This window comes from Haliotis asinina, chromosome 1 (genome assembly GCF_037392515.1).
Source record: "Haliotis asinina isolate JCU_RB_2024 chromosome 1, JCU_Hal_asi_v2, whole genome shotgun sequence".
Lineage (NCBI taxonomy): Eukaryota > Metazoa > Mollusca > Gastropoda > Lepetellida > Haliotidae > Haliotis > Haliotis asinina.
In genome coordinates, this window is record NC_090280.1 from 54,734,137 (window position 1) to 54,761,241 (window position 27,105).

The 27,105-nt window shown below is 38.6% G+C and overlaps 1 protein-coding gene and 1 pseudogene across 1 annotated transcript; one reads left to right on the forward strand and one right to left on the reverse strand.

The window, feature by feature from the left end:
* Nucleotides 1–5,567: 5,567 nt before the first annotated feature.
* LOC137273840 (uncharacterized) lies at nucleotides 5,568–6,316 on the reverse strand (annotated as a pseudogene).
* A 7,314-nt stretch (nucleotides 6,317–13,630) lies between these two features.
* LOC137273850 (uncharacterized) lies at nucleotides 13,631–22,858 on the forward strand. Its single transcript, XM_067806727.1, has 5 exons — nucleotides 13,631–13,701; nucleotides 14,548–14,800; nucleotides 22,239–22,307; nucleotides 22,432–22,521; nucleotides 22,709–22,858. The coding sequence occupies exons 1-5, from the start codon at nucleotides 13,631–13,633 to the stop codon at nucleotides 22,856–22,858; spliced, it is 633 nt and encodes a 210-aa protein (XP_067662828.1).
* Nucleotides 22,859–27,105: the final 4,247 nt, after the last annotated feature.

Below are 27,105 nucleotides of genomic sequence, written 5' to 3' on the forward strand. Positions count from 1 at the left end.
ACTAAAAGACCAAGGCGTTACAGCTGTCAAGCGTTTATAACCAAAAAACAAAATGATAAAATATTCAAAACAAACACATATTTGTTCACCTTTGCTCTTCAACAAATTCCAAAATCAATCAAGGCTGGATACTTCAAAATTGGGGTGGAGGTATACATATCAAACCCGCTCCGATGTTTTAAGTGTCAGAAATTTGGTCATGGGGCAAAATCCTGCACTCGTAATACTGTGTGTGTCCGTTGTGCTGGCGCTCATGAGAGCTCAGATTGCACTAGTGACACCACCAAATGTGCAAACTGTGCAAATGACCATACTGCTTCATCCAAAATCTGCCCTCGACATGTTCATGAATCTAACATTCTCAAAATAAAGTATACTCAAAATGTTTCTTACCAAGAAGCAAAAAAAATGGTTCAGCATCCTTCCATAATTACGTCTGCCAAAACATATTCTGCTACTGTTTCATCTGCAGCTCCTACTCCTGTTAACAAAGTTCTTTACTGCTTCGAAAAGTTGCCAAACAACCATATCATGGGTGAAAGACGAGCAGCTTACATTTGGCGATACTACTCACAGTCACTATGCTTCACATTGTCATACGTCAGCTTCACAGACCAAGATGACTCAATCTGACATAGAACCAGAAATTGAAAGTGAACTTATTCAGGATAATGTCCAATTAACACAAAAGGAGAAGAAACAGATGAGACGATCCAGGGGCCTACAAAACTTTAAGGTTCCTTCTTCCTCATCCCCAGTTGAGGTCCATAACTCATATGGGCTTCTTGATATGGAGGCTCTCCCTTCACCTCAAGTGCATGGGAGTGGACCCCCACCCCGGTCTAGATCACCAATCGAGCCACCATGAATAGCTCCTGTAACATTATTCAATGGAACTGTAAAGGACTTAGGAATAATCTAAATGACTTACAGTTATTAATACAAGACATAAGTCCATCAGCATTTTGTCTCCAAGAAACGTATCTCAAGAATACCGATCACTTGGATGTTCGGCAGTATAATTCATATCATTTCTTTTCGCCTCCAGGTGTTAAAACAACTGGAGGCTCATCAGTCTTTGTGAAACAAGGTGTCATCCAGAGCCGAGTTCCACTAAATACTCCACTTCAAGCTGTTGCTGTGCGTATAACATTACACATTGTCTTTACTTTGTGTTCTCTTTATATTCCACCATCTTCTAATCTCCATCCAACCAATCTTCAGGCACTGTATGATCAACTTCCTAAGCCGTGTATCATTATGGGCGACCTTAATGGACATAACCCGCTCTGGGGCAGTGCTAATACAAACAATAAAGGGAAGACATTGGAAGAATTCATTTCACAGAATGATTTATGCATTTTCAATGACAATTCTAAAACCTATTTACACCCAGGGACAGGAACCTATTCGTCTCTTGACCTATCTGTTTCTGATTCCACTCTACTTTCTGAATTCGAATGGTCAGTCCATGATGACCTCTGTGGCAGTGACCATTTCCCCCACTGTATTACGCTCTGTTGTACCAGCTGATTTCCCTCCTTCAACACGATGGAATTTTTCAAAGGCAAACTGGTCCTTGTTTGAAAAAGAAACATCAAACAAATTAACGCATGCTCCTCTACGTAACGTTTCAGATCCGACAAAACGTTTCTCTGATGTACTACATGACATAGCTGATGCATGTATTCCTAGGTCCTCAGCAAACCCTCACATTCGTAAACCATTGTTTGACAATGATTGCAAACAAGCAAGGAAGGCAAGGAAAAAGGCCGAGCGTTATTTCCGTCGCCATCCTATGGTACATAATTTTAATACCTTTAAAATTTTAAATGCAAAAGCAAGGCGTACATTTAAACAACACAAACGCCAATCATGGCGCAATTTTGTTTCCAGAATAAATTCACGAACGCCTATATCCAAAGTCTGGAATATGATTCAAAAGATAAAAGGCAAAGGGTCTAAATCTAGTGTCCAGCACCTTAAAGATGGGGATCACCTTTTAACAGATACATACGATATTGCAAATACACTTGGGGAAACTCTTGCTAAACATTCTTCCTCATCTAATTACGATCCTAAATTTATAAGATATCAAAAAGAACAAGAAAAGAAAAATATCAGCTTTACTTCAGACAATGGAGAAGATTACAATGAGTTGTTTTCCATCCACGAAGCACTTACCAGAAGCATGTTTGGAAACTCTACTTGCAATCTTTGATGAAATCGGGACGTCTGGTAACTTCCCCCCATCATGGCGTGAAGCAATAGTTGTGCCCATACCTAAACCTTGACGTGACCATACTGACCCCTCAAATTATAGACCTATTTCATTAACCAGCTGCGTTTGCAAAACCATGAAAAGCATGGTCAACAATAGACTGACATGGTACTTAGAATCTAATAATCTAATAACAAATATTCAGTGTGGATTTCGGAAAAATCGAAGTACTTTTGACCATTTAGTTCGATTAGAATCATTCGTAAAAAATGCAATGATTCAAAATCAACATGCAGTGTCTATATTCTTTGACTTAGAAAAGGCATACGACACTACATGGAAACACGGAATTTTAAAAGATTTGCATGATTTTGGATTACGTGGCCGTTTGCCTCAGGTCATATCCAGGTTTTTAAATTACAGACAATTTCAAGTCCGAGTGGGATCTACCCTGTCTGATCATTATAATCAGGATGAGGGTGTCCCACAAGGCAGCATTTTGTCTGTCACATTGTTCCGTGTAAAAATCAATAGTCTTTCTAAGGTTTTAAATGATTCCATTGATGGATCTCTTTTTGTGGATGATTTTAACATTTCATGTCGTGGAAAATATGAATACTATTGAAAGGCAGTTACAATTATGTTTAAATAGAATTCATAAGTGGTCGTTAGAAAATGGATTTAAATTTTCGAAGATTAAAACAAAATGTATACACTTCTGTAGGAAATACAAGCCTCACAAGGATCCAGATTTAGTTCTAGATGGCACTCCTATAAAAGTTGTTAAAGAAGCTAAGTTCTTAGGTATAATTTTTGATCATCACCTGACGTTTTTACTTCACATAAAGTACTTGAAAAATAAATGCTTGAAGGCTCTAGATTTACTGAAAGTTGTTGCCAGTTCTAAATGGGGAGGGGATCAGAAGACCCTCCTCCAATTATACAGAGCACTAATCCGTTCCAAACTAGATTACGGATCCATCGTCTATGGTGGAGCCTGTAAAAGCAACCTCCAAATACTTGATTCTATTCACCATCAGAGTCTGAGATTGTGTCTTGGATCTTTCCGTACTTCTTCTATTGACAGTCTTTATGTCGAGGCTGATGAGCCATCCCTAAAACAGCGTCGTATCAAATTATCATTACAATATGTCACAAAACTATATTCCAATGAGTCCAACCCTGCTTATAACTGTGTGTTTACTCCTCTTTATGAGGATCTGTATAACAAAAAGTCTTCTCTTGCTCCAACTCTGGGGCTCAGAATTCAATCACTCATTTCTGCTGCCGGCATTGAACTGGAAAATATAGCTCCTCTCCGCCTTCTTTCTTCTCCTCCTTGGCAACTAGTAAGGCCACAAGTTGACTTAACACTGACAACTTTTAAAAAATCGCAAACTAATGAATTACAATATAAACAAGAATACAATCAGTTAGAAATTAAATACAATGCATACAAATCATTATTTACTGATGGATCCAAGGATGGTGGCGCAGTGGCTTGTGCCACTGTCATTGGATCTAGAACAATATCTTCTAGATTACCGGATAATAGTTCTATATTTACAGCAGAAACAAACGCAATACTCTCAGCCCTTAAATATATTCAAAGACATCCTAAGCATAAACAATATATAATATTTTCTGACTCTCTTTCATGTCTTCAGGCAATTAAAAAATTATCATGTAAACATCCACTTTTAATAGAAATTATTGAGTTATATAATGATCTTGCTACTGGCCAATATGACATCGTCTTTTGTTGGTTGCCCAACCATGTTGGCATTTCTGGTAACACCATGGCCGATCTTGCTGCTAAGGCAGCATTAAACAAATCTGTGACACCACTTCATATTCCATACTCTGATTATAGAGCTATAATTAGATCGTATGTCCGTCATCTGATGCAAAGTAAGTGGGACACCCAAGTGGGTATCAATAAATTACATGAAATAAAACCTTATGTTGGTTATACCCACTTGGGTTGTCAGTCCAGATTTGAAGAGGTAATCATGCGACGATGTCGTATTGGTGACACAAGATATACTCATGAATACCTATTGAAAGGTGAGGATCCTCCGTTCTGCATCCCTTGTGATGAAAGGATCACAGTCAAGCATGTCTTGCTTGACTGTGTTGAATATTCCATCACAAGGGATAACTATTTTTAAACACGGACTATGAAGGATCTTTTTAGTAATGTTAGTTATCATTTAATTATCGCATTTTTAAAAGAATTGAATTTGTTATCAGATTTGTAAATAGATAACTATTTTATGAGTGGTAATTTGGATTAGTAACTGAGATTGTTAGTGGCTGTACCTTCAAGGGGGTTGAAGTAGTGTAAAATTATTGTCCGCCTGAGAAGGTATATAAGTCCCAAGGCATTCAAAGGTAATTTCATTTTACCGTCTATTTTAATTGTAGTATCTTTGTCATTTTAATTTTGGCTAAAATTCACTTCATCGCCTGCAGCTGAAGGGATGATATAAATCCAGCTAGGGTCCATGCAGGTAGCAAAAGTACTGTAAGTCCCCATGGTCCCTAGTATGGTGATCTACCTTCAGTTGTTGGCGAACTATAGCCTGTTTTATACAGTGTATCGTCCTCTCTAGTTAAAATATTTTGGATTTCATGACTAGTTTTAACGTCAATATATCTGTGATAATCTAGGTAGTTTTACTGTCTTTTGTCGACGGATGTTTTAGATTGATTACCTTGTTTTCATCGCTATATGGCTGTAATATTGCCGATGCGATGTAAAATTGTAACTCACTCACTCATTCCTTTCATTGTGACATTCACACACACATTTTGATTCTAATATGTGGCGTTCTTGATGCTTTATGTATTAGAGAGATAGATTGGATATTTATATAGCGCACATATCCACGCACTAGTGCATGCTCAAGGCGCTGGTATTTTCCCCTCGATCACCGGATGTCAATCTCAACAGCACATCGTATTTCAATCTCAACTTCCTGGGGAGTATACAACCCATGCTGCCATTAGGCGCACCGAGTTTATTGTGGCTCTCTCATCTTAACGAGGTACCCAATTGACAGCTGGGTGGACTAGGACACATAGTCACAACACTTTGTCCAAGTTTACTGCACGTTGCTGTACCCGCAACTAGGTGTATGCACGTGTTCATGTGGCCACCATCTGGTCATATACCAACGGATTCGTGGGTTCTTTTAAGTGCACAGGGTTGTGTACTGTACACTAGGGGTTGTGACATCACTGAAAGAGTCTGCACACAAAGTTGACTCCACGGTTTTTACACCCGGTCACAGGTGGGCTCGATCCCGAAACCTAAACCTCGCTGGATCACTAGCCTGGCGCCTTAGCCAACTCGCCCACCATGTCCCCATTCTTCAACACATCGTTCAATAATGGTGTTTATCACATCAAGTTCCAAACACAGAGGGTAGGATCCAATCAATGACTGAATAGCTGAGTTCGATGCTGATGTGAACAAAATCAAATAATTGATTACAGTTATCAAATAGTTCCACCAACCCCAAGATTTGATAACATTTCTCCGACTTTGGGGATGACAAGGGCATAGGTGAATAGAACTAGTGGCATCAAAACTCCAATGGACATAAGAAACGCAACAAGTATCCGACTTTTCTTAACCATGTCCTCCATTTTTTCATGCACACCTTCACATTGTTCATCCAAGTAGAAATCTTTCACCCAAGACTGGTATATTCCATTACGATAGTTCAGTGAGGTCCATGTACAAAAACCAGAAGTAGTTATGTTCAAGGCCATTATTTGAAAAGCTATAATCCATTCGCTTGGCATTGGTAAAGGCAGTGCAAGTCTATAGACAAGTAGACCGATGTAAAGCCAAAGATAACAGTTTATGAAGACGCAGTACAGTGTATGGAACCACCCATCTTTGTGAAGCATCCTGAAACGGTAGTCACTACATCCAATATTATCTATAGTAACACGTTGACCATTGCACACTCCACAAACAGGCATCAAGGTTGTCATTGGGTTAAGGAAGTGTACAACAGACCTGGGGTAAGTAGGTTCTTTGCTCCCATCAGATAAAGGTGTTACATGCTGTGGCTGAGACATAATGATTGTAGAGAGTCTTCTTGCTTCAATCCAAAAAGGACTTTGATCATATCACATCAAATGCCGACTTTTATTGAGGAATCTGGACAGATTGAGTTGATGTGAATGGCTCTGCAAATGGAATGCACTCAGTGTGTATTCATGAAGTAGTGCAGCTTGTAAGAATATAGGATAAGCGGTTTGCAGAATCTGAGCTTTGTGATGGATGAGAGAAAAGTAAAGATAACAGAAGATAACAGAAAACTGATATAGAGCACGAATGTGCATCAAATTAAGGTGAAATGATCTTTGTTGGTGTATGTTTGGTATTGCCGATGTGACGCTAAATATTACCTCACTCACTCACTCATTTTATCATCAGCCTAGCAGAGGAAACGCTGAAGAAACGCCCTTGATCCACGTAAAAACAGAGAAAGACCATTCGGTTACTATGCAGGCCTCATATTTTAAATTCAGTGATAGTGCAACACAATTATAGCAGTTAATCTATGAATATAATCAGGTTAATCTATAGTGATATTGTCAAAAGCGTTTATAAAAGCGTTAGGAAAAGATTTATTAAGTCACATTCTCATTGACCAACAACAATGTTACTGTGGCAATGCTTGTGAAAATGTACATCACTTCCTAATGGAATGTAAATTTTGCAACATTAAAAGAGAGATATTAATGTTAAATCTAAAATGTAGAGTAAAACATAACTTTCCAATCACACTGTCACTGATATTATATGGAAGTCAACAGAACAGAATAAATACGTTTCTAAATGTGTGCAAACTTATATCAAACAGTCAAAACGTTTTGTGTGATTACATAAATTGCGTTACTTTCATTTTCCTATCTCTTCTCTCTGTTCTTTATGAGATGTATATATTTAAAACTGTACGTATGTAAATATTGGAGAGCGGGTATTTTAAGTTGGATAACTTGTCCCCAATCTCGTTCACATTTGGGAATAAACTATGTTTAAATCAACAATGTAAATTAATCTAATATAGAAACATGTTTATGACTGGTTAAACATTTTAAAAATTGTCGAACCTACCCTTGCTTCACATCAATACAGTCAGCAGTCTGATTAAGTCACACCAAACGCCGACCTTTATCGAGAAACCAGGGAATGTTAAATTGCTATTACTGACTCTGAAAAATGTCTCTTATGGAAATAGGATGGCAAAACGTTTAGAAAGTGTTTTGAAGTAGGCTATTTTGTAAACTCGGAGAGAAGGATAAAGTCTAATTAACGTAAAGCGCGATCTGTGGATTATACAGGTCTGACCGCACGAATAATATAGTGGAGACATATTGTTTATTATAATAAGTGTTTTTTGGCATTTGGTTCAGATGCGACATAAATGCAAAATCTTTAAAGACAACAGACGGATCAACTGTTAATCTCAGTATTTGCGCTGACTCTAACACTCCATCTGGGCTCCATGTAATACACGTTTGTCCCTTGGGTGTCTGGCAGTAATATCAAGTCCATTGGAGCACATTGTCGACTGAATGAGCAATAACTTACACTGAATGAAAGAAAGTAGTTTCACGTTGTCATGTGTACAAACAAAAAGTGTGGGGACACTCTTAAATTTGATAGTCAGATATATACGTTGTTACGAGTATGTATTTTCAGTATATTTTTGTTATTAATTCAGTAATAATTATTATTGAGTCACAATGTTTAGTGTTTTGAATAGTAAATATTATGGGTCACATTTCGTTTTAATACCTGGTCAACACTTTTAGCATTCTGACATTCCGGAATTTGTCTGTTCCTAGTTTTCTATGTTTCACTTCCGGGATACTGTTTCGAGTGCATTCTACAGTGTTGACGATATTCGTTTGTGCCGGAACTTTCGAGAAATGACTTTGTAAATATATACTGAAAGGCAAAAGAAACGTCGTAGTTTTCAGTTCATGAAATTTGTATCAATGACATAGTTAGGTCAACTGTTTTTCACTTGATAATATCAACCAACATTTATGAAACATTATCTAAAGTGAAAAAGATAAAGTTTTGTCCGAAAACATTTTTCTTGAAAATTGATTACTTTTCACTGCTTTTGGACAAGGATCACTTCACCCAAACTCAACATTGAAAGCACAATGCGCGTGCATCTCATGGGCATCCAGGGCATAAATTGCCACCCTGACTGCTCGCACATCAGTTGTTTCCTACAGCAGCTATGCCACGGTAAACAAGAGATCAACGTCAACAGGCCATCGGACGTCTTCATGCTGGACAACGCCCTTCTGTCATCGCCATTGATTTCAACTGTTCTGTTAAAACGATTGAATGTCTCAGAGAGCGATTCCACGCCACTAACAGCACAGATGACCGTCCACGTAGTGGTCGTTCCCGGGTAACCACACAACGGCAAGACCGTCAAATCGCCCGTCACCACGTGCAAGATCGCTTCAGTAGGGCAAGAGACACAGCTCTAGGCACCATCGGCATCCATCAAAGAGCGATCAGCGACCGTACAGTTCGGCTAGGCCTTGAAGCCAGCCATCTGTTTTGTAGACGTCCTGCTCATGGTCCAGTTCTTACACAACGTCACCGACGTGAACGTCTAAACTGTTCACAACTGCATCAACACTGGCATCAGAGACTTTGGAGAAGAGTGATCTTCTCGGATGAAAGTCGATATTGTGTGTCCGTAGCCGATGGGAGGACTAGGGTTTTGCGTCGTTGGGGAGAACGCTTCCAGGATGCTTGTGTGATGGAGAGAAACGCTTGGGGTGGTCCGAGCATTATTGTATAGGGTGGAATCAGGCTTAACTAGAAACTTGGGCCTGTAATCTTCCAGAACCGTGGTCCAGGACGAGGGAATGGTGTGACAGCTGCCCGGTACATTGATCAAGTCCTTAGACCCCACGTTGCACCGTTCTTTTGCACGTCATCGGAACCATGTTTTCCAGCAGGACAATGCACGTGCACATACCGCCAGACTCACCAGAGCATTCTTGGATCAACACAATGTGGAAACCATTCCATGGCCAGCCCTGAGCCCAGACCTAAACCCTATTGAGCATTTATGGGATGAGATCTAAAGACGCCTCACTGACGTCAGACCACGGCCGACAACTGGAGACCAACTACGGGCAGCGTTCCTGAGAGTGTGGGCACAAATTCCTATGGCCTTTGTGAATTGGCTCGTACACTATGTGCTCAGGAGGTGGGCTGCAGTTGTCACTGCCAACGGTGGTCACACACGGTATTGACTCTCGCTCCCTTCAGTGACGTCATCGATGATTACGATGTTTCAAGTAACCAGAAATGCAATATCAAACTATTGATTATCCAATAACAGTTTGTTGTCTTTTCATTGTAGCCTTGGTCCTCATAAATCTGGTGTGTAAAATTACACCAGTTAGTACCACGTTTACAAACGACGTTTCTTTTGCCTTTCAGTGTATATAAAGACTGGTTGCCGTGCGGAGGGGGACACTCACACTGACATTCATTCATATTGGCTGGATATACTGCCAAAACACTTGAAATCCTGAATCTACATCATCTGCTGTCACACCGACAGCTGTGTTTACATTTTGCCATAGCTGTTCCCTCTCACACCAAGACCTTGGTGAGTTTGATATATTGCATTTTTGTGACCCACTGACTTAGATTTTGTCTCTCTTGAAATGTATTTGTAATCAGCATTGTTATATTGACTTGTGACTCTGTATATCTTGCTCTCGTTGTCTAACAATATAGAATTTGAACTTGTCTTTGTTCTGTTGTGCTGGTTTACCAGGGGATTTGTTAAATTGTTGTCACGGTAACTTCTTAACCGTAACAACGTGGTGACGTCATTTAAACTCTGAGACAAATGCAACCTTTTCTGTGCTTCATGGACAGTTTAAACGGCATGTTGGAACTTGCACGGATGCGACCGATTCAGTAGTTATTGACTGCGTGAAATGAAACATTACTGAAAAAGGCGAAATACAGGGTGTTCAAACACAAAAGCACCATGTTTGGTTCAAACGCCCATACACAACAGCCTAGTGAAACTGCACACTGGCAGTGGTGAATCGGTTCTTCTAAATCAGTCTTTTATATACAAAAGATATCTCCCACATTCACCATAGACCATACATGTTGGTGTTGACTGCCCAACACAAAGCAACGTTTTACACGCTAATAGATGTCTTTTTTGATACTTTCAAAACGATGGAATCGCCATATGTCGGATCCGTAGAGTAAGGTAGGCTGTATTTGTGAATCAAATATCTTAAAAAATATTTTAGGTGTCAACACGCCAAAGTTAGGCACAACTGACAATGAACTAACTAATGCTTTACTTGCTTTCAACGCCAGTTCAGCAAATCAACTTTTTCAAATTAATGGTTGTAGTAAACATAAATCCAAGATATGTGTACTGATTTCTTACAGCTGATTATCAAAACTCCATCTTTCATTTGATCATATGTGTTTTATCAAGGTTCACGGATACGTTCTATGTCTTTGTGTAACGTCCTAAAATATTTCATTGTGTCTGAACTCCAACAACTAATTCTGATAGAAGAATAACATCATCGGCATATTAGATCCAGAAACATTTGGACACCATGCTTTCCATTTGCAATGATTTCGTAGTATAAGTCATTGATAAAAAGGGGAAAAAGGGATAGGGCTGAAAACACAAAACCTTGTCTCAGTCAAGATGGTCAGTTAAATCATCACCGCAGCATACGCAAGTTTTCACATAATCAGAACATTGCTTTCAGAACTTAGTATATTTTCCCTTTAAGCCCAGAAGTAACTAAACAGTACCAAAGTTTTGGACGATCAACAGAATCGAAAGCGCTGCGAAAATCAACAAAGGCAACATATAACTTCCGCTTTTGGAAGCATTTTTCTACTGGGACAAGCACAGTAAATATATGATCTGACGTTAAATATTTTTCTAAAACCTGCATGCGATTCAAGAATAACACCTTTCATATTTGCCCATTTTGATAGTCGTATTTAGAACATTATTAAAAGCTTAACCGAGATTATTCATTAGAGAGATACCTGTTATTATCAGGATTGGTACAATGCCCCTTTTTATGTATAAGGTTTAAAGTTTAACAGTGTGACAAGGGAAATTTACTGAGAGAGCCTTTCTTAGATTAGCGTAGACTTTTTTATAACATGCCATTCATATTGCATCTCGCGTGAATCCGAACCTATTCTCAAGTACACTACAGATTCGACGAATCATAAGCTTAGTCAACTGTTCAGTATCAACCTGGATCATTTCATCCATTCGTCCTGCAAGTTAATGCGACAGAGTGTCGCAGTTGGTTAACAGTGATGTTCGGGTCGTCTGAGGATATGACCGATGTGAGCCATAATGCGGTGGCTCTGTTCTCTTCTTATACGTGTGGTTATGTCATCCCGAAACGAAGTGACGTTCGTGATAGGCTTGCCAATTTGTAAACAGACAACAACTGGTAAGTGCCTTGGGGGCAATTTTACATAGTCTGTGTCATAAAGTGGTATTTGACGACTGTTTCTGATACATTTAGGACTTCCCAGTTTACTCAATATTCAAAACCATGATGAAGTAGAGGGGAATTAATATATCAGTTAGAGGTAATAAAATGGAGTTAAAATAGCTGTGAATTAAACAAAAAAAAACCCACTCACGCTAACGTGACATTTAAACAAATGCAGTTGGAACTCTTTCCTTAGTCTGATTTGAAAACATGCAGCACTAGAACCTTTAACAGACTGCAAGTTCCATCTGGTTTTATGACTGTGATGAAGTAGTGGAAATCTGATTATTGGCACCTTGTAAAATCGAAGAGCTAAGGTGCTTTGACTTCTTAGCGATTTCACGCCCCTGTACTCCGGCGTGCAACAGAAGAGTAACTGTGGTTTTACACAGTAATTGGTGAAATTCGTGGTCAACTTCAAATCTATCCATAGAATTGACATTTTTGATGGTTTTTGTGATTTTGTGTCTACAAAGTGTACTAAATTAAAGCACATTTGCTATCATGTTCTAGCGACTGCTCAAAAAAAGATTGGATTGGTGGGGATGGAAACAGGATAACATTGTCTGTGTCGAGGTAAACCGATTCCGAGACAGTTTTCTTGCATTTTCACAACCTCATTGAATACAACCAACAGTGAATACAAATATTGTATGTGATGTTTCCTGCAGGAATGTTGGAAACAGCCTCTGTGCCCGTCTAACTGTCTACATTAATGTTGAGTAAAGGCTTTCCATCAGCGTTCGATGGTGATGTATCCTCCGTAAATGGGTCAGAAACATATATCCTAAACGACATCGAATAGATTTTAATAATGAGGAAACCCATATTGTCTTGAACTAACAGATGTGCAATTCCCCACAGAAAGACGCAATAACCCGTCATTGTATCGGTAGGTGTGTTTGGTGTCTCCCAAGACTGAGGGTAAACGAAAGTTGTTCCAGATCACAAACTGGTATGAATGCAGAGTAGAAAATCAGAGACCATATTATCCACTGCTTAAAAGATAAATTAACCAATCACAGTCAAGTATTTACTGAAGACATGACAGATGATGAAATATAAGAATATACTGGTTACTTCTTCGTGTACATGTGTTCATTTCAATCATGAAAATTGTAAGTGATTCAGTCGCATGGGACATGCTGACTAACTACACTCTTCTGGTATATATTTCCAAGAACCGAACATATATTGTTTCATTCATGGTTCGCGTGTCTGTGCCAAACACAGTTCAGTTCATAAAATTATAGTAACTGTTTTGGTTCAAGAGATTTCATTGTTAGCTAAATCACATCCCTTCTATGTGTCAGTGAAGGAGAGTTCACGACGACTGTATGAGCAGTATCAAGATGGAAAAGTGAGTAAAGAACTACGTTTAGTACCGGATGACAGACCACACAGCCAATAGTTACCCCCACTTCGTTTATCATTTGTTGTCATCTAGAGGATCAACCCCCTGGTGCTAAACAATACATCAGACTTTAGGTGGCAGGCTGTTATCTACAAAATCGTGTTTTATATTCATCAGAATTTATATTTCTCTTAGTTTGCACAAACTCAATGTCTGCAAAACGTTGCCTTTCATTCTGATAAATTTGCTTGTCCTATATCCATTCGTGGCGTTTTTCAAGTCCATCATGCTTTAAGCTCGAGGAGTCATGTAAATGCACAGCACGGAATCATCCATGTCCCTTGACTGCGTTCAAATTCCAATGTAAATCAATTTAACATCTCTCCATTCCTCGATAAAAGTCGGCATTTGACATGACATGATCAGACTGCAGGCTGGAATGACGTGAAGGAAGAGGTCTATCTACATTCATGTCGTCTCGTGTTCAGCCACAGCATGTATCCACTTCGCCTGAGGAGACCAAAGAACCAACTAACCCCAGGTTTGTTCTACACATCCTTAATCCAATGATAACCAGCGAATCAAGTCAGTCTGTCCAGATTCCTCAATACAAGTCGGCATCTGACGTGATATAATCAACCTCTTGGCAGGAATGAAGCAAGAAGACTCTCTACAATTACTAGTATAATGTCTCGTGTTCAGCCACAGCATGTAATACCTTCCTTCGATGGGAACAAAGAAACTACTAACCCCAGGTCTGTTCTACACATCCTTAACCCATGATAACCTTGATGTCTCTTTGTGGAGTATGCACTGGTGTAAGTGTTACTGTGGAGAACATTGGGTGTAGTAACAACCGTTTCATACTGCTGCACTGGTCCATGTGTTACTGTTACTGTATTTTTTGACTTCACAAAGAGAACTGGCTCGAGACTCCTCATTGCGTTCTCGGAAACTCGTATATTTGGATTTTCATTGGAATACTTGCTTCTAAACTTCCCTTCTTTGAACGAGTGTCAAGAGAATGGATTATCGCTTTTCTATTCCTGGCTCTCAATATTGCAGCTTCTAGCACTTCTACATGGTCCTCACTGAACTGTCGGGATTGATCACATCAATCTTGGGTGAAGGATTTTTACTCGTGTGAACAATGTTATGGTGAAAATAGGAAAATATGCTGTTCCCATCAGTTGACTATCGAGACAGGTAGATACATAAATGAGCCTAGATATTACAGGTTATGTAATATGTATGATAATTGATATATTGAAGACGAGTATCACTTCCTTTTAGTGTATACTGCGTACAGCCCTTTGCGCACTAAATGCATTTCTGCTAAGTTTTATACATATCCTTCTCTGCTGAATTTTGATTGCCACAATGAAAGAAAGGAAGAATTGAAGGACATAATAGGTCGACATAAGCACATCTGCAGTTTAATATCTAGATTTGGTAACTTCATTGCCTTCGACCTGTGTACAGGATTGTTCATGTCACTCCTTCTTTCATGCTTTTCACTTTATGTCATTATGACACGCGTGGAATCACAAGGTAATGTTGCTCTGTGTACCTTTATCCTGCTCGGCTGTGGCCCGGAATCCATCTCTTTATCCATAATAGGCGTGACAGTGAACGTAAAGGTGAGTATGTAGACTGACTTTGTGATCCTATAGGACTAAATTACATGTATAATGCACGTTTCTCTAGACACTTGTGGCAGGACCGTTTCACGCATTCATGCCACTTTCCTATGAATAATATCATTGTGTCATCATTAATTTCCACTTGAACCTTTCCATTTACACCACAAAATCACGTCTAACCGTTTTCTCATAGACCGAGGTTGATCGATGTTAAGGTTTTAACGGACAGTTTCAATGAATGTATCGAAAAGATCAACTGATAGTACTGATAGTAAATTGAATATGTATAGGAGAAAGCACGAGGTCAGAGTTGAAAATTCGAGGACGATCGCAAGTAGTGTAGCGTCCCAGGATTTTCACCGACGATCAGTGTTCACAATCCCTACCACACCCGAGGATGAGTGGTTTCTCCAACTTATCAACCGTCACGTAACATATGCTATTTCATAATACATAGGTAATGCATGTCATTTCATTCGTAACAACTCGTGTCATTCCGGCAAACCGGTCGAGGGAAGGTGCACTGAGGGATTCGCACTGAATGCGCATGCTTCAACCTCAGTCACGTGCACGTCACACGCACCTGCTACATGCACAGAATTTCATTCGCCTTACGGTGGTAAAGGATACAACTACAGACAAGTCAAACACCGAAAGAGAGCTTTTCTCACACAGAATTCTTTTCAAATGTATTCCGAAGACGACATAGATGCATGGACGAAAACATTGTTTTATCTGACAGTTTATTTGTAAGGAAATTTACTAGAGACATCTGCCAGCGATATTAACACTGTACTTAGGTACTTTGTTTTCGAGACACGTAAACAAGACGGTGGTTATTATCTATCAACTACGCTGTATGGATTGTTCGCTGCGTTTGCATCTGTTCTGAAAACGAATGGCTCATCCTTCAAACTATTTGAAGACGACGAATTTCAGGACGCTCGTAATGCTCTTGACGCTGCAATGAAAGAGAGGTCTGCCATGGGACTGGTGTCAAATACTCGGAAATCAACAGAAGTTATCTCATTCAAAGAGGAAAACATCTTATGGGACCTAAATATTCTCGGTGACGATACTCCCCAGAAGCTTCTCGATACGGTACTATACCTTTTAGGTGAGTACACGTTTACTGGTATTGAACTGACAATTTATACAGTTCTCAAACATCAAATAATATATCAGACGCAGTATACAAAAGAACATCGAAGTCTGGGAATGGTTAGCAACCCTCAGATTACTATGGTGGCTGATTCGGGCCATCGCTTTATCGCCCTGTAAAATCAAGGCGACATTGCGACAAAGCGATAGCACGACACGACATTGCGATACGCCGACACGATATAGCGATATTGCGATACGGCCAGAAAACGAAATAGCGAAAACCCGACACGATATAGCGATAACACAACACGAAATAGCGATATCACGACACGAAATGGCGATAACAAGACACGAAATGGCGATAGCTAGACACGAAATGGCGATATCACGACATGAAATGGCGATATCCCGACACGAAATGGCGATAAAACTGGGCGACATTGCGATATGGCGATAACGCGAAAAGGCGACATTGCGATATAGAGACACGATATGGCGATACAGCGATATTGCGACATAGCGATACAGCGACATTGCGATATTGCGATATTGCTTCCTTTCCATTTATGAAATATGGAAAAGCGGGTAAGCTGATTCAGTTTTAGAATCTGATAGGTGGAGTATGTGAGATAAACGCATTTGTAAAACCATCCAGTTTACAGAAATAGCTATAGCTCATCCAAAAGCACGATGAGTGATGACATATTTCAAACTTTGATAGTTGTGCAGGCCATGGTCATGCTAACTTTGTAGGCTATAGGATTTCACCAGAACGGATTTGCCATCATACTGTGCCTTTTTTTTCTTCTTTACGAAATGATAATATGATCATAAAGAAAAGTTGTAGAAGACTTTTTATTCTTGTATCTATATATAAGAAAATATTACATTGTACCCTGAATTAATTTCAGTAAGTATAGTAAGTCACTCTCAGAATTTAAAGAATTTAAAGCAAAATATATTTGACGCCGAATACAGTATTGTGGACCCACTGATGACCTTCAGCGTTTGAGGAGACAGCCCAATTAAACAGTCCGAGATACAATATTACACATGATTAGATTAAACAATTTGATACAAAATTGGGTGGAATTGACTTTATTTTAGGTTTGTTGAGGCTAGAGCAATAGAATTTTACAGGAAAGGTACATGTGCGGGGATGTAAATGTTTTTGGGGTGAAACATCTAGTTAATAAAATACAATGTATATGATTAATGCACATGGGTTTCAATCTATCTCTACAGATATTTATAGATTAAGAAAGTGTAGGTCTTGTAGTTGTTATAGCATGATCCCTCTGGTAAACGATTTGAAAACAGATAAAAACATGAATGTTTGTTTGTTTGTTTGTTTGTTTGCTTTCTGACCATGTCAATGTTGTATTTGAATGGTGGGGTGGTTAATACTATTACAACGTCGACACATTGTTTTATACATAAGGACAAAAAATATTACACTAAATGTAGAAATGTTTGAGATATTTACCGATTTTTTTCTAAATAGTCATTAGCAGGGTTGGGTGTTACCAAAATGTTCGTATTGCGATGTTTTGTGATATACGTTAGCGTACTGCAATATGTATTGCAATACATTATGAAAGTGGAACACATGGTTTAAGGTCATGAAATTACTGTTTCATTTCTTTTGAAACAATGCCACTAGCCAGTTAGGAATCAGGTGTGATTGTAGGAGAGATCAAATGAACATGTTTCTGAATGCTTTGCTCTAATGTTTGGAACTCGAGAAAAAGCGTCTGCAGCAGGGTCCACCATTTCGGTTTGTTTATCCCCACAACAACTGCCCTACCACTCTATTTTCTTTAATTCACATGGTTTAAAATTCATGCTAGTACAATCACATGACCAATAAACATTTTCGAAACTAAAAATATGCGGTTTAAACAGTATTTATTCAAAAAAAAAAAAAAAAAGACATCAGAAAGACAACAGAGAACCCACAAAAAGGAATGGCAAACAGATCGAACAAGGCCTGTATTGATGCCTCTCCCAAGAGAAAACAGCTTAAACGAATTAAACACGATTAAGAGATTGTAAAAGGATGTATAATTCAATGAGGCAATTTTCAAAACCAAGAAAAGGAGTTTATGTGTCATTTAGCCACACGTTTGGAGTTGAATTATGAAATGATAAATGGATGTAAGAAGTAATTCTGCATGAATATTGGATACGTTATCTTTGCCACAGATTATTTTTTCAACAGAGAATCTATTGCGGTAGAAGTACTGGTTATATTATGTCTGATATGACGAAATACAGGGCAAAAAGTGAAGTACGGGGTATCTTCTGTTAAAAAGCCACATTGGTATGAACTGTTTTCTTTTTATGTCTTTCGAAATGGTATAAGTTTAAGGCACTACGCCCAGTCTCAGTTTGGACATGATAATTTGGAAAAAGCGCGTGGCAATAATTAAAGTATTTATAGCTCTGAAAATGAGAGTGTAATAAGTAAGATATAATTTAAATTTATACAATAACTCTGCCGATTTACATATTCGTCCAGATTATTGTAGCCTTGTATGACTAATGGAAGAAGAGAGTGTTATAGTGTTAAACTCGTCTAGTTGTTTTTGTTCTGGCTGTCTTGAGTATCTTTGGCATTATGAAGGAAATAGTGAGTATTTTTGCCCACTTCTTGTGGAGCTTATCTTGTTAAGTACTCTGGCGTTAAAAATGTACCATCTTATAAAAAATAAACCATTTATGATTCTTTCTCCTTTGAAAGAGAGATGGCATACATGTTTCTTCGTCATTTGTTTAATGACTGATACCCAAGATGGCCTCGCTTAAGGTACGATGAGCATCAAGGTGTAATCTTTCTAGTACTGATCCTTGTTCTTGAGATCAGTTGTCCCAAATGAAGTCACAGTATTCAAAGGCAGGAAGGAGGAATGATATATACAGTCTTTCTGTTTAGTTTATTAGTTCACATTTAAGATTCCAAAAGCAATATATTATAGGACTAGTTTCTTTACTTGATATTCGATTTGCATATTCTATATACCATTGCTTTGAAATCGTAGCCCTAAATGTTTATGATAGTCATCCATCATTAAATCTGTTTTCGCTCTAGGTATTGCCTTTCAGTGAATAACGTTGTCACTGGTTTGGAGGGACTAAACGACACCTGCAATTCATTTCTTCACTCAGACAGATTAGCAAGATCACTGTTCAACATTCTTGGTGCATCGGTGGGGTTACGTATGATTATCAGCAAGGGAGGTATCATCAGCAAATAAAAGTATGTTGCTTGATACCAATAAGTGATTCATTTATCTAAACAAGGAACATAAGAGGACCCAATACGGAGTGTATTAATATATAATGATATAGAGGAAATACGAATATTATTAGTAGTTTGGCTACATCACAAAAATGGCAGATCGTATCGGGTGAACCGGTTTGCGAAATATAGTACTGTGAAGCTCGTATGGCAATATAACGGTTAAGCGGTATTATCGGCCACGTCCACAAATTTATCATTGTCGTACTTTAAAACGAACTTCTAAGCTACAACCAAATCGAGAAAGTGTTAACTTTAACAAGTAAAAGATAAGGTTCTAATTTTAAATAAATAAATAAATAAATAAATAAATAAATAAATAAATAAATAAATAAATAAATAAATAAATAAATAAATAAATAAATAAATAAATAAACATGAGATGCTACTAGAATGCGCACGTAAAGCACGTTCTTCATCCAGTATATACCAGTCGGCGGCAGGATGATGTGCTGTGAACGAGCCTAGCACATTGAGGTATACTAGTATATTTCAAAATTGCACTTTGTGCATTATGAACTGATAAAAATCATGACATTAGTACTAAACATTAACTTGACACGGCAAGACGTAGACTTTCGGAAAACGGGAAATCAGCTTCATTAATCCTTTTGTGCACATTACCATGGCCACACATGAGTTTAACTGTTTGTTTCCAAATCGTCTTCCAGAGGCATCATGCAATAACAACTACAAGACCCAGAGTTTCTTAATCTAAAAATATCTGTAGAGATAGACTGAAACCCATGAACATTAATCATGTAAATTATTTTTTATTAGCCAGATGTTTAATCCCATACTTCACATATTAGATTCTAAAAGTGAATAAACTTATCCACTTTTCCACATTTCACAAATGGAAAGGGAGCAATATCGTCATATCGCAATGTCGCTGTATCGCTATATCGCTATATCGCTATGTCGCTATGTCGCTATATCGCAATGTCGCTGTATCGCTTTATCGCAATATCGCTGTATCGCCATATCGTGTCTCTATATCGCAATGTCGCCTTTTCGCGTTATCGCAATGTCGCTGTATCGCCATATCGTGTCTCTATATCGCAATGTCGCCTTTTCGCTTTATCGCAATATCGCAATGTCACCCAGTTTTATCGCCATTTCGTGTAGGGATATCGCCATTTCGTGTCGTGATATCGCCATTTCGTGTCGTGATATCGCCATTTCGTGTCTAGTTATCGCCATTTCGTGTCTAGTTATCGCCATTTCGTGTCGCCGTATCGCCATTTCGTGTCGTGTTATCGCTATATCGTGTCGTGTTTTCGCTATTTCGTTTTCTGGCCTTATCGCAATATCGCTATATCGTGTCGGCGTATCGCAATGTCGTGTCGTGCTATCGCTTTGTCGCGATGTCGCCTTGATTTTACAGGGCGATAAAGCGATGGCCCGAATCAGCCACCATAGATTACAGGTCCCCATACTGACGGTAGCAGTAGACGTTTTGTGCTCTATGTTGAAGAGGTGTCGAAGACCAACTCAGGTGGACTGAAACAGAGGAAAATAAAAGGGGAACAATTACGGGCCTATGAGAATACTGACGAACCAGCTAGATGCTATGTCCGCATATACAAGAAGTACAAATCATTTAGGTGAGTTTCAATAGCGTTTTGTCATGTAACGTTTTGACGAAAGTCGATTTTGCAATTAAATTTTATTGAGCAAGTATATTATTATTTATTTTCCATACGTTTTCAGCCCAAAACGCCTAGATGGGAAGGATGCGTTCTATCTAACTCCACTAAAAAAAACCCAAAGAAAAGGAATGGTTTCACGGGATTCCGGTTGGTCATATAACGCTCCAAGATTCTGTCAAGCGCATCTGTAGAGCAGCCAGGATCAGTGGGAAGAATAGCAACCATTCTCTGAGGGCAACTGCCTCCGCACGATTGTACCAAAGCAACGTTGATGAGTAGACTATATGCGAACAGACACATGCTTTTATATCAAGCATCAGTGCACGTTTAAAACTACATTTTTCAGACCTTGATAGTTGCAGTTTCATTTCAAAGGAATAATATCTAGGTCAGTTTGCATACTGGTAAAAGCAGGCAAAAATTAAAACACTGTTCATATTTTATTATTTCATCATTTTTTTAGTCACAGAAGTGACGCTGTTCGTCTATACAAACGAACACATGACGACCAGAGAGCGACTGTGAGCTGTCATATCCCGGAAGGTGGAGGAGAAATGTCAAAATGAAAAACCTGAGAAGAATGGAGACAGCCCAGAAGTAAAACACTCAGCTCGAAAGGATTGTGAAACTGAAGTCCGCTGTGTTACTCTTACTTTCGATTTTATTTGAAACAATGACAATAAAAGTCTGAGAGTTAGTTTTGTTTTGTTTTGTTACAGTGAGGGTTTACAATTTTGCAATCCCTCTTACGAGGGTTCACGATGTAATTGTAATCCCTGGTATCAGGGTACACGATACAATTGTAATCCCTCGTACCTCTAATGTGGGGTTTCTGAAAGCCAAGCCATGTGATATGATAATTGAAACCCGTTGAAAGAGTCATAAGGAGCTCACAGGTTGATAAATATGCATATAATATCAAAAACCCTGTAAACGTAGGACAGCAAAACTAGCTAGCGTGTATCATTAACGTGAAATAACAAGTTAATGTTGGCATACGGGACGAATGTATTTAAATTAGTTTATTCAAAGTGGACAGATTTAACATGTTTCTGAGACAGCCCGTTTTATCGATTCTGATTGTTAATGAGAGGTGTCAAACCACAATGACTTGTTTCTTAATTCTTCTGGTCTGTATGTACAATTGTAGGATACGGCATCATTCAAAATTTGCCCAACAATGTATGGTTTGGTAGAACATTACAGAGCTAGACTTTCAGGGGTTTGATATATTCCACAGTAACATTCACAGATAATTGGAAGCATATTTTCAGGTCATGCACACACTTCCTGCATTTGTGATCGAACCACTTGATGAATGATTTGTACATAACACAAATGGATCACTGTTACTGTCTCTAAGATGTGTTTATTACAGGCACATACTGCTCGTCAATGCATGCTGAAGATCCCAACAGACGACCTCAACGAATCAACCATGAGAGCAGTGAGTACAAAATTGTCTCCCCAACGCTAGATTTGAGTGAGTGAGTGGATTATACCATAAATATATTGAATGATGAGCTGAGGCGTTTGAGATATTTTCATAACCGAGAACATTTCCGTCACAGGTGAACCAGTTCACAAGCCTACTGACTGGGACAACAATTGGGTACAACGCGTATGGCCTCTTTACTATCAGTCCACCGACTCTGCTCAGTGTAAGTGGATTTCTATGGGGTTTTCATAAGAAGATTTCAAACAAGAAAAAACATGAACTTTCTTTCACATGGAAATGTTTTTGGTATTTTTCTCATGTTTATGTACTGAAGTTTGGATAAAATGTTTCTGTAGATTTGTAATTTACCGGGCATGGGTTACAAGCTGCATGCTTCCGTATTGTTACAGATTGTTGGAACTTTGGTAACCTGCGTTGTGGTGGCTGTGCAGTTTCGTCAACCGGACTCTCAGACAAGCCTCAGCACACTGTGTCAAGATCTACTGGCTAATATTACTTTACTGTTGGAGAATATTCGCAACGGATCATCGGGTTCATAAACGTTTTCACATCGTCTCTCAACATGGACCTACTAACGTCCTGAGGTTTCAAAACGTCTGAATTATGTTCTATATGTGTAATGGAACATGGCCCTATGTAAAACCGTTTTCTGCCTTTTTGTTCTGTTTGTGTGACGTGTTACTCTCAGGAGCCCTGAAATGACAATGAGTTACGTGTGACGCCGACATGCCGTGATTCACGCGTCAGACAGCTAAGAAACTGTGTGTTGGACAATGTGTAATCATGAACAGACAGCTGTGTGTGTCCTCATTGATGGAGCTTATTCAACGCACGAGTCATACAGATGAATGTTAGTGCTGTTGTCAATGGTTAAATGGGTTGTCCATACAGTTACTTATGATATATTTCTATAGATGTCAACACGTTTGCTTTCAGGAACACGTGTAAACGCATAAAGTGTTGAAATGTTGAAAATGTGTATTAAAAACATGTGACCAGATCTTTCACCAGAGTTAATATCAACTGAATTCCTATAAGACAGACTCAATTTAGATTCCTGTAATCGTTTTCCCATTTTATACATTTAGAATTCGAGTGAAGTCATCTGAATGTTACATACTTATTCTCGACACAAATTGTACACCTAGAGAGAATAAGTAATTAATATCAGCCTGTTTACTTTACTTGTCGTCTGTAAAAAGCCACCTTTGAATAGTCGCTGTTTTAGGTCGGAAAACGAAAAGGTAGCTGTGTGGCCTATTTATTTTGGTGTTAGTTTCACTATGTTTTGACAAATGTTTTAATTCAGATTCGCAGAACTGACACAGGTTTCTGATTTTGTTTATGGAAACAAAGCCAATGAGCAATTATGACCAGTCTTGGTTGCAAGTGATGTTCACAATATTATCAAAAGCGTTGTCTGGAGCTGAGTAACGCCTCGGAACAATGTTTGTTTAACACTACCGTCAGTGGACCAATGTTCAAATGACTCTGATGAATGTATCTAAATATCCTACAGAATTTCGCAACAGGATAGATAACACCTGAACTTGTCGGAGAAGCGGAGAAGATGTATTCACATATGTTGTGAGGTCGGTTTGTGTGTGTGTGTGTGTGTGTGTGAAGTTATGTCTCATTAATTAACTTTTAATTGTTATGGATTTCCACTCAATTCTTTTACTTGTAGCACTTAAGAGACCTACAACTCGTCTAACATTAAACTTTAACGGCTGTCAACAATTTTCAATCAGTGCACCCGTTTTTACTTGGGAATGTCGATAATGGGCGAGTTATATTTGTATAGTCATTCTTTGTAAACTTGTTTATTATTTATTCAAGATATTATTGCGCATTATAGATTGTCTGTGATCTATTTTGGTGGTTTAAAGGAGAATCACAAGCCTTTTATCTCAGTAATTTCAAAACCATAACACATATGAGACAAGAAAAGACGAAGAAAGTCTTCCACTACAAACAGCGTTTAATGGATCTTCAACCGTTACTTACACAGCGACAGATACATTGCCGAGACCATCCTCGCTGTTAACTGTTGTGTTTCTCTGAGGTATAATCAATGTAAAAATTGACAGGAACTATTCCGGAGCCGGAGTCATGACAAACTTCACCACTGGTTATACAGGTCACAGGTCAAGCGGCATTCAGAATAGACAGCATGTAAGGAAAAATCGCAAAGCGAGTAACACTAGAACTGTAGATACACGGCGTTGAGTGAAATGTTCCTAAAATTAAATTGTCAACCAAAAGATATATTTACACACACACGAAAGTCACAGCTGACGTCCAAGACATATATTGGCGAAATGTGCGAGTTTAGTGTTCTCTAAAATGCCACAAGCAAGTAGCCTAATCCATGAACAGATGAGCATGAAAGTATTCTGTTCAACTGTTTGCGTAGCGCGAACGAAAGTGATAGATGTAACGCCGTACTCGGCAATGTTAAAATGTTTCAAAACATTCCATGGAGGAAGTTCACAAAGATAGTCCGGAGCCATATGGTTTACCATTTGGTAAAATAATGTTAATTTAGAAATGTGTGTATGTATATTGTTATGAATGTCAAAAGGTCACGTTATGGAGCATTGATAATTAAATGCAGCATTCAAACGTTGTTAAAATCTAACTTCTTAGCATGTAAACCCTTATAAAGATATAACTTTATATTGCTCTCGGTAGTCGACTTTCCAATACTGGATATAGTCGGTACATCAAAGACTAGATGGGAATCCTCGGTCCGGGATTATCCCCCAGCTATTGTACATTATTTCTATGTCCACCTGAGAGTTAAGGACGGGAATCACGTCGATTCCATTATTACAGCAATTTAGTGTCGTGTAATTCCAGATGACGTCAAAACTAAAGGGCGAATCAAGCTATTGAAAGTACTCCGATTCATAACATTGTATATGATTTGAATTTGCAATGTATTTACAATTGTTAAGTCTATTATTATTTAGAAATGCTGTGTTTTGTAATTAGAGCCAGTAAAACGGGTTCATGATAGCTGTAAAGTCGACACGTGAGGATGCTTAGCAAGAACATCGCAAGTGACATCGCCATTAATTTTGGGATGAGTAGTTAAGCTTTCAATAAAGAACAAACACGAAACTTCCGGAAGTACTAGTGTACCGTTTCGTTGCAGCTGGTAACTTGGAAAGATGCTGCAGAAAAAATTTCTAAGAGTTTGTGTGAGATAAACCTGGTTGCTTGACTAAGACACAGTAGTGGACATCTACTAACTTGCAAACCGAAGTGTAGAGGTGCTTTTCATTTCAAGCGCCTCAACGTTGTGTGGCATGTTCACATGAGACATGAAAACAGGATAACATTGACTTTGTCGAGGATTCCGAGACAATTTTCTTACATTTTCACAACCTTTGTGGCCACAACGTAACGGGAAAGTAAACCGTTTGTGTGATGTTCACAACAGGAATGTTTTAAATAGTCTCAGTACTAATCTAACCATCCATATGGATGTGGTGTGGTGGCTTTTGCTCAGCAGTTGACTTTAATATATCTTACACTTTTGGTTCAGAATCAGGTGCTTTAACATCAACAAAAGCTGACATCTGCTTTTTTTGTAATTACGGAACATATAACGGTTTAAACTATTCAAAACATTTGTGTTAATATTATTTACCTTTTTTATTTGTTTTCTTGCTTATGAAAAACTCAGACGATCTTTGTGCTTTGTTCGATTGAACATTTTGCTGTGTTTGTGACGTAATGTGTACATACAATCATATCATTCTGTCATTTGCGAATGAAAACAATTAAGTTCATTATCAAAAGCAGATAAGACAATTGTAATGATTTGTCGTTGTAACGGTACGTGGGTTTTGTGTCACTCAAGTTTGTGCGCAATCGAAAATTGTTCCAGACCGCCAATTAGTATAAATGCTCAGTGAATATCGAGACGTTATTATATGCTAGCGACACAAAGAAACCGTGTATTGTCAAATATTATCCCACTTGATAAGTACGATAACTTAAAGGTACATATAAACTTTAATGGAGGGAACATGAGACCATAACAACTTGGGAGAATTTCCACTGAAAATGACGTCACGAGTCCACAAACGGGACAGGGGTCAAACGACTATGGCACAAGGTCAATGACGGGTATGTCCACCATCGGCATTGAGAACACCCGTGCATCCACGACGCATAGGGTCAATCAAACGTTCCAGGAACTCTTGTGGGATGTCACGCCAGATTCTCACGAGTTTTGTTGCAAGGCCAAGGATGTTATCTGGCGGATGAGGGAGCTGGCGTAGACGATCCATCTCGTCCGAAACATGCTCTAGTGGGGAAAGATTCGGTGAAATTGCAGACCAAGGCAATAAGTCAACGTTGTGATGTTGCAAGAAATTTATAGCAAAACTTGGCGTATGAGGTCGGGCATTGCCATCTTGGAATGTTAACCCAGGGCCAGGATTCAGTCGCATGTAACATGCAAACCAGCCATTCACTTTGCATATACCTTTCCAAGAACAGACCGAATACTTATTGTTTCACAACACATACCACCTATACATATATACCATGTTTTGTTCTTTTACACACACAAACACACACACACACACACACACACACACACACACATAAACACACATATATATATAGTTCATGTATAAGCATGAATGCATGTTCATGTCATACAGCATTGTAGCTATTCTCTACACTAATTGTATATTGATTATTTGTTTCAGGATTCGCATTTCTTCTCCTATCTTGTGATATAAACACCTTTACAAAATATTTTCGT

Bases quoted from the DNA above. Each gene is read 5' to 3' on its own strand.
- LOC137273850 (XM_067806727.1), top strand. From the start codon at position 13,631: ATGTCGTCTCGTGTTCAGCCACAGCATGTATCCACTTCGCCTGAGGAG. The intron at 22,308-22,431 runs GTGAGTACAAAA...TTTCCGTCACAG, and splicing joins ACGAATCAACCATGAGAGCA to GTGAACCAGTTCACAAGCCT. The intron at 22,522-22,708 runs GTAAGTGGATTT...GTATTGTTACAG, and splicing joins GTCCACCGACTCTGCTCAGT to ATTGTTGGAACTTTGGTAAC.